This window comes from Perognathus longimembris, chromosome 13 (assembly GCF_023159225.1).
Source record: "Perognathus longimembris pacificus isolate PPM17 chromosome 13, ASM2315922v1, whole genome shotgun sequence".
NCBI lineage: Eukaryota > Metazoa > Chordata > Mammalia > Rodentia > Heteromyidae > Perognathus > Perognathus longimembris.
Genome location: NC_063173.1, coordinates 58,506,250 through 58,522,526, shown reverse-complemented (window position 1 = coordinate 58,522,526; position 16,277 = coordinate 58,506,250). Strand labels below are relative to the sequence as shown.

Here is a 16,277-nt window from a genome sequence, read left to right as displayed (position 1 = left end):
CACCATTTCAGACCAGGTTTCCAGAAAGTGCCAGATGGGCTTTAGGCAACGGTTTCCCGGTGGGACCGGGAGCCGCTCCGTCGAGGATGGTTTCCAGGGCACTGCGCCCAGCGCCGGGCACCTCCCTCGGTGCCCCGGAGCGGTTCCCGGGGAGCCCCACCAATAGGCTCGCTCTACGCGCTCGGCCCCGCCCCTCGGCCTACATTTCCCCGCAGGCCCTGCGGAGCCCGGAGGCAGGCGACACCCCCGGCGGTTACCCAGGGAGCCCGACGGCCCTGCGAGACCCTCGGACTTCATTTCCCGTCGGCACGAGCTGGGAGCACCGGAAGCCCGCCCCGCCCCTCATTGTGCGGCTCCTACTAAACGGAAGGGGCCGGGAGAGGCCGCGTTCAGTCGGATTCCGACAGCAGCTGCGGCAGCTTTGGTGTCCCCGGCCTCTCCGCGCCGTCTTCCCCTCGCTTTCGGAAACATGGTGAGCGTCAGGCCGCGGCTTCCGCGGGAGGCGGCCGGGGGTGGGTCCCTGGTGCGCCCGAGGATGGAGAGGGCGACCTCGGCACTCCCGACCCCCCCACTCCCCAGGCCACAGACCCTGGTCTTGCATCGACCGGCGGGCGGCCCTGGGCCGCGCGTGCGCGCCCGCGGGTGCGGGGCCGGGCCGGACGCCGTTCGCGCGCCCCCTGGGCGCCCTCCCCTCCCCCACGCCGCCCGCGCGGACACCAGCCGTGGGGGAGGGGCGCGGGCGCGCGCCCCTCGCGGAGCCGCTGGCGTCGCGCATCCTCGGAGCCGGCGCGCCCGCCCGCCCGCCCGGGAGCACGCGGCGCACCAACCCAGCCCCGAGGCGGCGGCGGCGGAGGCCCGGCGCGCGCCCCACCCTAGGGCCGATCCCCGCTCCGCGTCACCCTCCCTGGGCGGGCGGCTCCGGCTCGCCGGAGCAGGTGGCAGGGATGCTGGTGCCCTCGAAGGGCGGGGGCGGCCCGACCCGGAGGATGCTCGGGCGCCCGGGTCCCGGCGGGTGCACCGTGTCAGGCGACCCGGCAGTTTGCGAGGCGCGAGGCCCGCCGAGGCCGCCCGCGAGCCCCCGGCGCCCGCTGCGCCCGTGCTCGCACCCGGGCTGGGCTGGCGCCGCGCGTGCGTACGCGGAGGCTCCGGCTGGGCCTCGGGGGCCGGGCTGAGACCCGCCGGGCCTCGGGGGCCAGGCTGAGCCCGGATGGGCCCTGAGGGTGGAGTTTAGGGAAGTGACCCAGGCGGCACCGCCCGGAAACCGCTCCGCCTCACATGTGGGGCCCGGAGGCTGGGAAAACTGCAGCCTGGGTGACTGGCCGGGGCTGCCGCCCCGAGTGCGCCACGCGAGTTCCTTTCTTGTGCAAGGCGGCTCCTGGGCGTGGAGGCCGTGCGGCGGCCCGCGGGGTGCGGATTTCTCCCCCGTGGAAGGGGCCGGCCTGGCCCACCTCTCCCCACCCACTCCGGAAGCGACGGTCACGTGGCCCGCTTCCTCTGCAGATCCTGGGGGGGGGGGGATGTTTCTCCGTGGACAATCGCGCCCGCTCCCCGGCGGGGGCTGCCCTCCGCGCCAGGCAGAGCCGAGACCCGGCCGGGTGCCGCCGTGCCAGGCTCTGCCCGCGGCCTCCAGGGTCCTGCACCATTCGCGGAGGGCGAGAGGCTGTCCGGCGGGGTTCTAGTCGAGGGTCCTGATGCTCCTGGGGAAAGAGGCTCGCGGGGAGAGGGTCGTTTGTGTAATCGCGTGGAGCGGCCCTGACAGCGGAGAGCACCTTTTAGTGTCTAGCATCTTCGCCAGATCCTGTTTTCCTGCTGTTTGAAGAGGAGAGTGAATCCTGCCTGGGTCGTCTTGTTTCTGTGAGGTTCTGCTTCCTAAAGGCCGTGATTGAATACTCTCTTAAGAGCTCAGCCAGTGGGTTCTGAGTTCACAGCTCAGGGGAGGATTTTGCTTGTCACAACTCTAGTTTGTAGTCTGTAAAGTCAGTAAGGATGCTGAGTAGAGGACTGAGGTCACTTCCGTGGCTGTTGTGGAAGGAGTTATGTCCTCTTTGGTTTCTCTTTGGCAGTGGTATAGGGAGGGAAAAGTCTTGTCTTGAAGAGGACTAGCGACTCCTTTCCCAGGGTGAGCTGAGAGCTGTACCTTTTGTTACCCAGATTGAGATCTAATACTGGAAAGCAGGGGCTTCAGGGGACAGTTCTCTTATGAGGTGTGTGTGACTTGTTCCTCAGGCCTCCGGTGTGGCTGTCTCTGATGGTGTCATCAAGGTGTTTAATGACATGAAGGTGCGCAAGTCTTCAACACCAGAGGAAGTGAAGAAGCGCAAGAAGGCGGTGCTGTTCTGTCTGAGTGAGGACAAGAAAAACATTATTCTGGAAGAGGGCAAGGAGATCCTGGTAGGTGATGTGGGCCAGACTGTGGATGACCCCTACGCCACCTTTGTCAAGATGCTGCCCGACAAAGACTGCCGATACGCCCTCTACGATGCAACCTATGAGACCAAGGAGAGTAAGAAGGAGGACCTGGTATTCATCTTCTGGTGAGCTCCTCCTTCAAAAAGAACTCCTAAAGGTGTCAGTTTGAAGGGAGGGGGTTGGGACACAAAGTACCTGTCAGTGGGGAACTCGATGCTGAGGACCACTGCTACAAAAGTTCCCTGGTTTGTTTGTCCCCAGGGCCCCTGAGTGTGCACCACTGAAGAGCAAAATGATCTATGCCAGCTCCAAGGATGCCATCAAGAAGAAGCTGACAGGTATGTAATGGTGGTGCCCTTGTGTGCTTGAGCCCTGGCTGCAGGGAGGGGTACCTGACAATGATGGGGTTCCTCCCTCCAGTCTCCCCTGCTTTGCTGGGCCAGACCTTCCTTCCCTGCCCTCCCATCTGCTCTGATGGCTGCCTCCCAGACACAGGAACTGTGCTTCTTGCTCACAGATGCTCCCCTCTCTCCTACAGGGATCAAGCATGAGTTACAAGCAAATTGCTATGAGGAGGTCAAGGACCGATGCACCCTGGCGGAGAAGCTGGGAGGCAGTGCTGTCATCTCCCTGGAGGGCAAGCCTTTGTGAGCCCCTCCAGCCCCTGCCTGCAGTGTCTGGCAGCCCCAGACCTGCCCTTGGGGATTGCAGACTGCTCCCTTCCTGCCAGACCAGAGGGGCTGGGGGGGGGGAACCCAGCAGGGGGAGGGTACTCCCTTCACCCCAGTTGCCAAACAGCCCCCTCACCCCCATGGACCTTCCTCTTCCTCCTCCTCCCCATCCCTGACGGTTCTGGCTTTTCCAAACCGCTTTTGATCTTCTGATTCCTTTTGGGTTGAAGCTGACCAAGTCTTCCCCCCCCCCATGCACCCCCCCTCCTGACCCAGTTTGGGGGGAGGCATGTATTTTTTTTTAACAACACCCCTACTCCCCACCTGTTCCTCTCCCATCCCGTGCTGCCAACTTCTAACTGCAATAGTGACTCTGTGCTTGTCTGTTTAGTTCTGTGTGTAAATGGAATGTTGTGGAGATGACCCCATCCTCTGCGCCGGCTGGTCCCCCTCCCTTTTCTTCTGGTCTTGGCCATTCATGAAGGCAGGATCAGTGAGGACTGTCAATTAAAAAAAAAAAGATACAACAATAAAAAGGCTTATCATCAGGATGATTTTCCAGGGGTAGGGCCTGGGGGGCTTGGAAGGGTGGTAGGGGAGAAGGAGCTGTTGGCTGTCCTGTACCCTGTCCTCAGCCAGCCGGCGGGGCACAGACTGTAATTACTTCCATAATAGCTGCTGAATGGGGCAGCTGAACCCAGGGGGGGTGTCTGCTGTTACTACTGGGGGAGAATGGACACAAGTAGCTTCTGTGTTCATGGGACCTCAAGGGGGTAGGTGGGATGGGGAGTGACGTCCACTGGGTACCCGGCTCAGTCCGGCCCAGGTGTGTGGGCTGTTGAGCTACTTTCTCCACGTCTTTAGGTTTTGTTGGGTCCCCTGGATAGCTGACTCGAGACATGGCCAGGTTTCCTGGCTGCTATGAGTCAGGGCGAGTTGGGCCTTTGGCCTTCTGTACTGTAGATGTTGCTGGAAGTCCGTTCAGGGTGGGGCCGGCCAGGTGGAGTGGAGGACTTCAGACCCAGGTCCCTGGAGCCCCACTCTTCATGTGTTACCAATAGGTTGTTGCTGTTTGGGCTTTTGCCTGCCCACTGGGCATAGGAAATGATGGAGGTGAAGTCTAGAGTGGGATAAAGTGGGGTTAGTGTGGTGTCTAAACCTCTCCTGGTCTTAACAGAAGTAGGAGAGGACCCCTGGAGTTTCCAAGCTGCATTCTTAGCCCCTGGGCTCTGGGAAGGAGGCAGGAAGTGTGGAAAATAGGATCCGGTCAGTGCTGGGGCCTGAGGGGATACGGTGAATGACCCCTGGGTCTGGTCACCTTCCTGCAGATTGCTGCGCCACTGAAGGGTTGCAAGGTTCCCTTCATCTGCACAGGGCCCATTCTCCATCCTGCTGGAGGGTGGGGTGCTTAGTGGGCTCTCCAGCCCCCTGGCTCCAAAATCAGGTCCTTTATTTATGAAGGACAGATGCGGGGGACTAGTGTCTCTAAAGCCAGGGGGTAGGATGGGGCTGGCTTGCTTGACCTGTGGCTAGCTGGGCTCCCGTTGCCCTATCCCTTTTTCAGGGCCTGGGTTTGGAGGATGGGCTTCAGCCCTACTGGTAGTAAAGGATTTCTGGCTGGAGGGAACAAGGGGAGGGGCTCACAGAAGGAGAGCAGGGCTTCCTGGCGCTTGGCTGCTCCTAATCCTTATTTAGGGCACCAAGTCCTGTGGGGCAGGGTGGTGGCCTGCAGACGAGAGGGCCTTGTAGCCCCTCAGGCAGGCAGCTGTTCTTTGCACACCTTACCCCGCCCCCCTCCTAGCACCCTTGGGTACCTGCAGGAAAGAGGGAGGGCTACACTAGGGCTCCGAGGGAGTGTTGAGTCTACCGAGCTCTGCCCAATTGAGGTTCTTAGGAGGAAACCCAGCAGGACTTGAAGTAAGCAGGGCTCCCTGGCTGCCCCTCCCTGGTCCTGGTATACACCCTGTCCTCTGTATGCCGCCGGCTTTCTCCCAGCCAGCCAATGCCCACGGCCGCTGGTGCGGCAGCTCCTAGGGCAACCAACAGAGGGCTGGCGTTGCCCATGGCTCTCACCTGTCCAGCCTCCCCAACGCCCTCTGCCACCGAGGGCGCTCGTGGGCCACCATTTGCCTCGGCTGCCGGTGAGGCCCTCGTGTAGCAGTGTGTCTGACACTTTAGGTCCTGGGAGACCACTGCTTTCTGGCTTCTACATGGGGAAGGTGAGGACAGGGGAGGGAGTCTGGGGGGGCTGTGAGCCCCAAATCCAACAGGGAACCAGTGAAGATTGAACCTTGATGCCCAGAATGCAGGCCAGTGTGCCTTCTAGAGGAAGTGGCCTCTGACCTGGGCCTTGGGGTGAGAGACAGACAGGGAGAGGACTTGCCAAAGGGCTAGCTGAGGGCTTTGGACTTTGTCGTGGAAAGGTTCTGGAAGGGGCTGAGCCTCTAGCAGGAAGAGGAGGCATGCACCATACCTAGGTTACCTCCACCCCTCACCCACGTCCCCCACACGCTTGACGCTAGACCATCGCCTTCACTCGACCAGCCTGTAGGAGGAGGCACGGGTGCCACCAGGCCCACCAGCACTGAATATTCCAGAGGGCAGACAGCTCTGCCCTCTCCCAGGACCCATCTGGCTCTCCTCAAGCCCCTGGCATAGAAAGGAGTGCTCGCCCTCGGCCGTTCGGAGAGCTCTGCACATTTGAGGCCCCTCCTAGGAGGTGGATGGCAGGAGTCGGGGGGCGGGCAGCTCAAGCCTTGCCCTTTGCTCTTCTCTGAGACCCTCTCCTTCCTTCCCCAACCCCCTGTTGGAGCTTCTGCGACTCCCACCTCCAGCCAGCAGGAGTACAGAGTGACCCCCCATGGACACACACAGTATTACAGGCAGAGGAAGAGGGCAGGCCTGAGAGGTCCTCGCGTCTCTAGCTAGTGGACTTCCTGTGTTCCCAGATGTGTCAGGGCAGTAGAGATAAGGATATAATCATCCCTCATGCCTGTTGGGGAACAAACCCCCATCAGAGCCATAAATCTACATCAAGCCCCACCCCCTGGTGTTAGGGCTGTGACCAAACATGGCATGCCCTGTTCTAGGGGGTGGATCGATGGGGAGGGAGGAGTCCGGGGGCCCCTTGACCCTGCATGCACTGTGGGAGCACATGACAGTCGGTCTGCAGGCAGGCATCTCAGATGTGGGTGTGATATTCTAGAAGAAAGGTCCTCTTGTGCTCAAGTCCTGGACTGCCCAAGGGAGTGGACAGGACCCTGTCCACCAGTCCCCAGCCGCACAGCAGTGCACTATGTGACCACCTCGCAACCCGCATGGACAGCTTTGAGTCCAGGGAGGCTCCCCAGGGACCGCCTTGAGCCCTGACATGCCAGTGACCAGCCAGTCCTTCATCTGCAGACTTGAGCAAGTTCCTCATAATCTCTGAGATGCTTTCCTTCCTGTTCCTGCCTGGGAGCCTCAGCTGAGCATACTGAGACAGTGAGATGCTAGGGCGCGTGTGCACCTCCCATTCAAGTCGCAGGTCATTCATGGAGATGATCACATGAGCTTGATTGAGTCCACTGGGAGCTCTTCCCCTGCCCTGACTCATCCTAGATCCCAGCCAGGGGGACACAGGGCATTCTCATGAAGCTGGAATCTGGGCTGTATTCCAAGAAGTTGTGGTCTTCACCCCCCCCCACACACACACACACACTCCCATTTGAGCCACAGTTCTAATTCCAACATTTTGCTGGTTAATTGGACATAAGAATCTCACAGATGTTTCTGCCTGAGCAGGCTTCGAACCATGATCCTCAGATCTCAGCCTCCTGAGTAGCTGGGATTACAAGTGTGAGCCACCAGCGCCTGACTAGAAGTTATGGTCTTAACACAAGGTGCGGTGGGCTGTCGGGTGCTGCAGAAAGACTTCATATATGGCGACTGTGTAGGGCTTGAACTTTCGGCCTGGGAGCTGTCCCTGAGCTTCTTTTTGCTCAAGGCTAGCACTCTGCCACTTGAGCCACAGCGCCACTTTTGCCTTTTTCTGAGTAGTTTATTAAAGATGAGTCCCATGGACTTTTTTCTGTCCAGGCTGTCTTCAAATTGCAGTCCTCATATCTCAATTTCCTGAGTAGCTAGAATTACAGGCATGAGCTACCTGGCACTAGGGATAACTTCTTAAAGAGGACCAGGTTGATGCATGGAACTGTAACCTCTTTCAGCTACTTAAGAAGAGGAGGAGGAGGCCAGGGAATCCCTACAGGAGTGTGAGCAGCTTGGTTCCCCCGCTGGACTCTGAGCCCCATGCTCCCTTTTCCACAGTCCTGGGCTCAGAGATCAGGAACCCTGGACACGTGGAATAGCTGGAGAAGAAATTCAGGATCTCTGGAGGGATGGGACTGAAGCTTGTCCCCAGTGAGGAAAAGAGGTGGCACCCATATTGGTAGCTCCTGCTTCATCTTGGCAAAGTTCCTGGGTGATGGAGCCATCTCCCCTGTTCAGCTTCTGCGGCTGTCAAAGCCTTAGCTCTGGCTAGGGAGGGGCTGGAGGAACCTGCTCAGAGTCCTCACCCACATGCCTGGCCTGCCGCCAACGGCCCCGCCAGGCCCTTCCTCACGAGACTGGACTATTCCTCATTTTCCATATAGGAGTGAGCCACGTAGCCAGATCAACGCCTTGTGCTGCCAAACCACCGGGACCTGGTTGGTCCGTCCTCCCTGACCCTGCCCCCACCCAGCCCTTAAGGCACCAACACCTGGGCTTTCCCATCCCGGACAGCAGAAGAGGGACCGAGAGGGACAGCCCCGCCACGACGCTCACTTCTAAGTGGCAAAGCGTGGTGAAAGAGCCCGAAGTCTCGGTTGGACTCGCCCCACCCCCTGCCCAGGCAAAGCCTCCCAGAGGATGGCCGCCCCCTCATCCCCAGGCCACCTCGCTGTGCTTTGAACCTTGTCCCCTGATTGCATCAGACATCTCCACCGTGAGCAGCTGTCTCCAGGAAGACCCTCGGACGGACGGATGAGGAGGAAGGCCCGTGGGGTGGGGTGGGGGCTTGGAGGTGGCTGAATGCAGCTGCTTGGCCTCCCCCCAGGCAGGCCTCTGCTCCTCCGCGGCAGGGCTGCTTTCCTCGTGGCTCAGAGTCAATGACGAGCGATAAGCCACTGCCTGGAGCGTGTTATAATTATGAAGTGTTTTCTCACCTTCCCATCCTCGGAGTTGGAAGGAATGCCTCTCGGCTTTCTGATGTCGCAGCCAGGGCCACCAGAGGCCAAGCAACTTGTTTAAAGTCGGTTGTATGTGCAAGGTGACATGTTCATATTTGAATCTCCCTCCTTCCTTTCCTTCCTTCCCTCCCTCCCTTCTTCCTTCCTGGCCTCCTCCTCTTCCTTCCTTCCCTCCCTCTTTCCTCCTCTCCTCCCTTCCCCTCCCCTGCCCCCGTTCTCAACCTCTGAGCTGCCTCCCTAGCCCTCAACTTAGTTTCACGTTTCCTAGCCCCATTCCCTTGCCCAGCCCTTGTGTTCAGCTGGGAAAGGCACCTCAGGGACCTTTCACCAAAGCTTAAAAAGGAGTTGAAGCCAGGCACTGGTGGCATACACCTGTAATCCTAGCTACTTAGGAGGCTGAGATCTGAGGATCAGGGTTCAAAGCCAGCCCTGCCGGGAAAGTCTGTAAGCCTCATCTCCAATTAACCACCAGAAAGCTGGAAGTGGCGCTTTGGCTCACGTGATAGAGCACTAGCCTTGAGCTGAAGAGCTCAGAGGCAGCGCCCAGGCCCAGAGTTCAAGCCCCATGACCCACAAAAAAGAATTAAAAAAAAAGCCAGGCGCCAGTGGCTCATACCTGTAATCATAGCTACTGAGAGGCTGAGACCTGAAGCTGGGGTGGAAAAGTCCCCGTGAAACGCTTCTCCAGTTAACCACTCAAAAACTGGAAGTGGCATTGTGGCTCCAGTGGTAGAGTGCTAGCCTTGAGCCCTGAGTTCAGGCTCCACAACCAACAACAAAAGGCCAGCAAAGCACTAAGCCTTGCATTCTTTGCATCAAGCTATAGGATATGCAAATTCCACATCCATAAGTAATTCCCTTGCTTTGTTTCATTTATTTACTAGTATTTTGGCAGTACTGGGAATTGAACCAAGGGCCTCCCTTAGGCAAGGGCTCCATCCCCAGCCCTTTTGTTTGTATTCTGGTCTCAACCTGAATGTAAGGAAACCTACAGTGTCCAGGCCATTATGCAGTGATGCTGAGAAAAGAGGACTGGGCGCTACCCCACCTTCTGCTCATCACATTAGAGACGGTCACCAGCCCTCCACACCTCACCGCCTCTTTTCTCCCCTGACTGCTCTTGGCACACTTTGGGGGACAGTTCCTCTGATGAGGCCTACTGGTCTACAGGCCCCCAAACCAGGCCATGCCTGGCCTACATCTAGTTTGGGATTTCTCCTACACAGAAAGAAAACCTGTGCCTGTCTCTTGCTCCTGGCTCTTTATTGTGAACAAATTGACCTTGAAGTCACTTAGAGAGTTATTTCCATTGTCTTTCCCTTTCCTTTCTTTTTTTAAATTTAATTTTATTTTTTTTAATTTTAATTAAAAATTTTTTTGCCAGTCCTAGGCCTTGAACTCAGGGCCTGAGCACTGTCCCTGGCTTCTTTTTGTTCAAGGCTAGCACTCTGCCACTTGAGCCACAGCGCCACTTCTGGCCATTTCCCATATATGTGGTGCTGGGGAATTGAACCCAGGGCTTCATGTATATGAAGCAAGCACTCTTGCCACTAGCCCATATTCCCAGCCCTAAATTTAATTTTTAAATAATTGTGCTTATCTATATCTATCTAGCTAAATTATTTCCCGTGTACTTGTTTATTTATTTATCTTTGCCGATCCTGGAGGTTGAACTCATGGCCTGGAACCTGTCCTGAGCTACAGTGCCACTTCCAGTTTTCTAGTGGTTAATTGAAGACAAGAGTCTCGAGGATATTCCTACCTGAGCTGGCTTCATGTAGTGATCCTCAGATCTCAGCCTCCTGAGTAGCTAGGATTATTGGCTTGTTTATTTAGTTTTGTGCTGGGTTTTGGCTTGAACTCTGAGTCTGAGCTTTTGTACTCAAGGTTAGTGCTCTACCACTTGAACTACAGTTCCACTTTCAGCTTTTGGTGGTTATTTGGAAATAAGAGTCTCACAGACTTTCTTGCTTGGGCTGGCTTTGAACCATAATCCTCAGCCCTCGGCCTCCTGAGTAGCTAGGATGATAGGTATGAGCCACCAACACCCAGTTCTGACCAATAGTGATTCATTAATGTTGCTGGGTAGCTCAGTCATTTCCACTACAGTGTACTATTCTCTTCTGGGACCTGACCCTCATTTATCTTCCCATCCTACTGGGGAGAAGTTGTTGGCTGTTCAGAATAAAACTCTCATGAATGTTGTTGCCTGCTTCCTTTTTTTTTTTTTTTGCAGGGGCGTGGGGAGTGGAAGAGTTGTTTCTCTTGGGTGACAAGGCAGGAGTATGCTTTTTTGTAGACGTTGCTAGTTGTTCAAGATGATTGAACTAGTTCACACTCCCACTAGCAATGCATGAATGTTCCGGCTGTGCCGCACCCTCACTAGCACTGAAGACTTGTTAGTCATTTTTACTTTGCCACACTGATACAGATATGTAGGGTAATAGTGCACTAGACTTGTGTTTCCAGGTGAGGAATGAGGCGGAGCAGCTTTTTATCTTCATATCAGCTATGTCGTGTGTGTGTGTGTGTGTGTGTGTGTGTGTGTGTGCGTGTGCGCGTGCGCGCTGAGATATGGTTTTGCTATACAGCCCGGGCTAGAGTCACTCAAGATCCTCCTCCCTCAGTAACCCCAGTGCTAGGATTAAAATGATGCCCAGCTCTTGTTCTTTATCATGATCCTTTTGACTATTATAGGTCCTTTCCACTTCCAGATACATTCAGCTTGCTAATGTCTACTGCAGGAAGTTTACTGGGATTTTGATTGAGATTATATTGAATCTCTAGGTTAATCTGGGAAAAAATAGCTATCTTGACAATACTGAATCTTCCAACTGATGAACATGGAATACCCTTCCATTTCCTTGGGTTTTTAATTTTTTTCAGCAATGTGTAATTATTTTTCTGCACACCTTAGATTTCTTCTTCTTCTTCTTTTTTTTTTTTTTTTTGCCAGTCCTGGGGCTTGGACTCAGGGCCTGAGCACTGTCCCTGGCTTCCTTTTGCTCAAGGCTAGCACTCTGCCACTTGAGCCACAGCGCTACTTCTGGCCATTTTCCATATATGTGGTACTGGGGAATTGAACCCAGGGCTTCATGTATATGAGGCAGGCTTTCTTGCCACTAGGCCATATTCCCAGCCCTAGATTTCTTCTTGGTAGGTTGTGGGGCTTGAACTCAGGGCTGGGTGCTGTCCCTGAGTTCTTTTGCTCAAGGCTAGCATTCTATCACTTTGAGCCACAGCTCCACTTCTGGATTTCTGCTGAAGAGTCTCAGAGACTTTTCTGCCTGATCCAGCTTTGAACTGCGATCCTCAGATCTAAGCCTCTGAGTAGCCAGGATTACAGGTGTAAGCCACCAGCACTTGGCTCTGGCTAGATTTTTAATTTTTTTGGCATTTAGTGATTTTTTTTCTATTTTAAATGGTACTTAACTTTTTTTTTCATGGAGTTTTATCTTCTATGGTAAAGTTTTGGGCTCTTTTGGAAGGGGCAGTACTAGAATTTAAACTCAGGCCTCATATTTGCTCAGCTGACATTGTCACTTGAGCCACGCCTCCAGTGTTTTCTGCTGGGCATTTTAGAGTTAGTTTTGAGGATTCTTCTGCCCTGGGCTGGCTGCAAACTACAATCCTCTAGATCTCAGCCTACTAAGATTACAGACATGAACCACCATCACTCAGCTACTAAAGTTTAGTAACAGTTGCTGGGATAGAGAAACAAAATGCTTTTCTATGTATTTACCTTGTGTCCAGTAACTAACTTTACTTGATTTTTCTGAAAAATAGTTTGTATATGTCTCTGGTTTTCCTACATATAAAATCATGCCACTTTTAGTTTTTATTCCTTTATTTCCTTGCCTTGCTTTACTGTACTTAGTGAACCTCCAGAGCACTAAGTGGAAATACAGTGATAAAAGAGAATGGACTTGTTCCTGATCTCAGAGGAAATGCTTCAATTTTAAAGTGCTTTTAAATACCCTCCATCAGATTAATGAAACTATCTGCTAGGCTTAGCATGATGACAATGTTGACATATACGTGTTTGTTTGTTTGTTTGTTTTTTGCCAGTCCTGGGCCTTGGACTCAGGGCCTGAGCACTGTCCCTGGCTTCTTCCCGCTCAAGGCTAGCACTCTGCCACTCGAGCCACAGCGCCGCTTCCTGTATATGTGGTGCTGGGGAATCAAACCTAGGGCCTCGTGTATCCGAGGCAGGCACTCTTGCCACCAAGCTATATCCCCAGCCACGTGTTTGTTTTTGGTCCTGGGGCTTGAACTCAGGGCCTGAAAGCACTGTCCCTGAGCTTCTTTTGCTCAAGGCTAGCGCTCTACCACTTGAGCCACAGCTCTACCACTAAGCCACATTCCCAGCCCTGTTTTGCATTTTTAAAACGTATCTCAACTTTTATTTTTCCATATAACAGCTATTTTGCCTTTGCTTTTTGCCCCAATTGACTTATTTGCTTCCTTATCTGTTCTAACCCATCGTACCAGTTGTCCACTTCGTTTCATAAATGGCTATCCAAAGGACAGTAAGCGGAAATATTCCTTGTGTCTGCTTATACATAAAGCCTGGGAACCAAGTAGCACAGTACTGAAAACAAAGCAACAAAAGCCCCCAAACCTGGCAGCGCGTCCTAGAGCTCCCCCCACGTAGGCTTGGCAGAAGCAGGCTCCTTCCCGGCTGCCTGAGCCTTTGGGAGGCTGGGCCGGCCTTTCTCCGGTAGCCAGTCCTCGAGGTCTTGCTCCAGGGCCTGGAGCTCCCTCACCGTGCTCATTTCCAGGAGGCCGGGTGTGGGGCAGCTGGGCCCGGCTCAGGCCCACGCCCAGTGGGCAGGAGCTCCTCTTGGTGGAGTGGCCACACCCAAGCAAGCGCCCAGGACTTCCCACACTTGGATGTTGCCCTACATAACGAGGGGCCCTAAAACAATCCAGGGAGGCCGGTGGCGGGGTGCCAGGTCTGCGCACCCTCCTCCTCCACGGGGTGCCTCTGGGTTCGAGCCCGCCTGCTGCAACGGGAAGATGTCTCCAATGACAGCTTTCTCTATGTCCAAATCCTCACCCGGTTCTTAAAGGACAGGAACAAGCCGAGTCCCAGTGGCTCTGGATTATTGCATTCACCCAACCCGGCTTTAACCTCAAACATAGCCTAGATCTTGTCCATTTTTGTTGGTCCCAGAGTTTGAACTCAGGGCCTGGGTGCTGCTGCTGAGTCTTTTTGCTAGCACTCTACCACTTCCAGTTTTCTGGTGGAGAAAAGAGCCTCAAGGACATTCCTGCCCCGCCAGGCTTTGAACAACCCTCCCCAGAGCTCAGCCTCCTGAGCAGCAAGGATTACAGCAGAGCGACCAGCATCCAGATTAACACGATCCTATCTTGTGTGTGATTTATATCTATGTTATGAGATACTAGATTTTCCTTTTGTTTTGTTTTGTTTTTGCCAGTCCTAGGGCTTGAACTCAGGGCCTGAGCACTGTCCCTGGCTTCTTTTTGTTCAAGGCTAGCACTCTACCACTTGAGCCACAGCGCCACTTCTGGCCATTTTCTGTATGTGCTGTGGTTTGTGGTATGTTTCTGTGGTGCTGGGGAATCGAACCCAGGGCCTCATGTATACGAAGCAAGCGCTCTTGCCACTAGGCCATATCCCCAGCCCCTGTTTTCTGTTTTTATGTGATACTGAGGAATAGAACTCAGGGCTTCGTGAATGCTAGGCAAGCACTCTACTGCTAAGCCACATTCTCAGCCCTGGATTTTCCTTTGAAAATGTGTGCATGTAGTCGGGCACCAGTGGCTCCTGCCTGTAATCCTAGCTCCTCAGGAGACTGAGATCTGAGGATCTTGGTTCAAAGCCAGCCCAGGCAGAAAAGTCCATGAGACTCTTATCTTATCTCCAATAAACCACTCAGAAAACCAGAAGTGGTGCTGTGGTTCAACTGGTAGAGGGCTAGCCTTGAGCTGAAGAGCTTAGGGACAGCCCCCAGGCCCAGAGTTTAGGGCCAATGATGGACCAAAAAAAAGAAATGTGTGTGTGTGTGTGTGTGTGTGTGTGTGTGTGTGTGTGTAAGTCCTGGGATTTGAACTCAGGTCCTGGGGACTGTGGCTATGCCTTTCTGCTCAAGGCTAGCATTCTGCTACTTGGGCAACAGTGCCACTTCCAGCTTTTTGTAGTTAATTGGAGCTAAGACTCTAATCTAATGCACTTCTCTGCCTGGGTTGGCTTCCAACCATAATCTTCAGATCCCAGCCTCCCGAGTATCTAGGATTACAAGCATGAACCACTGGCATCTGGGACACTTAAAAGAAAAAACTGTGGGCATGACACAGATTATTGGTGAGCATAATTACGATGATTAGGAGTGGGGTAGGTGGAGGTCGTCATGAGTGCAGGCTCCCCGCTTATTGGAAGACCACGATTTGCAGGGACGAGGTGCTTTTCAGCTATCACGTCTTCAAATTCATCTGCATTGCACATGGTAAAGCCCCACATCTTGGAGATGTGGTTCTTCTGACATCCAGGGAGCTTGAACTTGGCCTAAGAGCCTCAGTCGCATGCTCTTTGTTCTTCAGCGTGGTGTGGATGGACATGATCACCTGGCCAGTGTGATCCCTGGCCACTGTGCCCTGGGCTTTCCAAAGGCCCCCCACATGTCTGGAGCCTGCCAGCCCCCACACAGGACATCTTGTGGATACAAATGATGTGAAGAGGATGGAACTGCACTCTAATAGAAGATCATTTTTATCACAACTTAATTTTTTTGGAGAGGGTTCTGGGGCTTGAACTCGGGGCCTGGTTGCTGTTCCCTTAGCCTTTTCTGCACAAGGCTGGTGGTCTATCACTTGAGCCACAGCTCTACTTCTACTTTTTTGGTAGTTAGTTGGAGATAACAGTCTCATGGACTTTGAACCTCAATCCTCAGATCTCAGTCTCCTGAGTAGCTAGGATTACAGGTGTGAGCTGCTCCTGCCCACCTCAAATATTTTTATTTTCATTGGTATATAGTAATGGTACAAATTTACAGGGCATAGTGTGGCATTTATATATGTGATGTGTATACTTCATCAGATCAGAGTCACTAGCATATCTGTCACCTCAGACATGTATTCACATCTTTGTCCCATTGGTCATGTGTTTTTTTCTAGTACTGCTCTTTGAACTCAGAGCTTTATGGGTGTGTTCTACTACTTGAACCATACCTCTAGCTCTTTTGCTTTAGTTTTTAGAGTGCTTTTGCCCAGGGTAGACTTGGACTTTCATCCTCTTATTTGTGCCTTCCAAATAGCTGGGTTAACAGGCATGTACTACCATGTCCAGCCTATAACTTTATTCTTTCTTGCCCTCAGTTGAATTAACCAAGTATTTTATATGATTTCATATATTGGCTCTGGGGACCAACCCAGGGCCTTATGCATGCGGGCTCTAACGTTAAGCCATGTTCCTAGCCCTTTACTATTTTAATATTGTGTGTGTGTGCGTGTGTGCGTGTATGCGTGCCCTCCCTGGGGCTTGAACCCAGGGCCTGGGTGCTGTCCCTGGTCATTTTTTGCCCAGGGCTAGTGCTCTACTATTTGAGCCACAGCTTCACTTCCAGATTTTTAGTAGTTTATTGGAGGTAAGTGTCTCACAGACTTTTCTGCCTGGGTGGGCTTCAAACTATAATCCTAGAATAGCTAGGACTACAGACACGAACTACTGGCACCTGGCAATTCTCTGCATTTAAAGGAGGATCCTGGAGAAGGCAATATTTAACCTGGAAGATGAGTACTAATAGTGGACTTTTGGAAAGTATGGCTCTTATAAAGTTCAAGGGTATATCTGTCATTTTAAAAGTTCAGCACAGGGCTGGGAATATGGCCTAGTGGCAAGAGTGCTTGCCTCCTACACATGAAGCTCTCGGTTCGATTCCCCAGCACCACATATATGGAAAACAGCCAGAAGGGGCGCTGTGGCTCAGGTGGCAGAGTGCTAGCCTTGAGCGGGAAGAAGCCAGGG

The 16,277-nt window shown here is 53.7% G+C and overlaps 1 protein-coding gene across 1 annotated transcript; it reads left to right on the top strand.

Moving 5' to 3' along the window:
- Nucleotides 1–247: 247 nt before the first annotated feature.
- On the top strand, nucleotides 248–3,629 carry Cfl1 (cofilin 1). Its single transcript, XM_048360609.1, has 4 exons — nucleotides 248–472; nucleotides 2,227–2,534; nucleotides 2,671–2,747; nucleotides 2,948–3,629. Exons 1-4 carry the CDS (start codon nucleotides 470–472, stop codon nucleotides 3,058–3,060), a joined length of 501 nt encoding a protein of 166 aa, XP_048216566.1. The 5' UTR covers nucleotides 248–469; the 3' UTR covers nucleotides 3,061–3,629.
- Nucleotides 3,630–16,277: the final 12,648 nt, after the last annotated feature.

Excerpts from the sequence above, each read along its gene's own strand:
- Cfl1 (XM_048360609.1), top strand. Across the intron at positions 2,535-2,670 it reads GACCTGGTATTCATCTTCTG|GGCCCCTGAGTGTGCACCAC; the intron begins GTGAGCTCCTCC and ends GTTTGTCCCCAG. Across the intron at positions 2,748-2,947 it reads CATCAAGAAGAAGCTGACAG|GGATCAAGCATGAGTTACAA; the intron begins GTATGTAATGGT and ends TCTCTCCTACAG.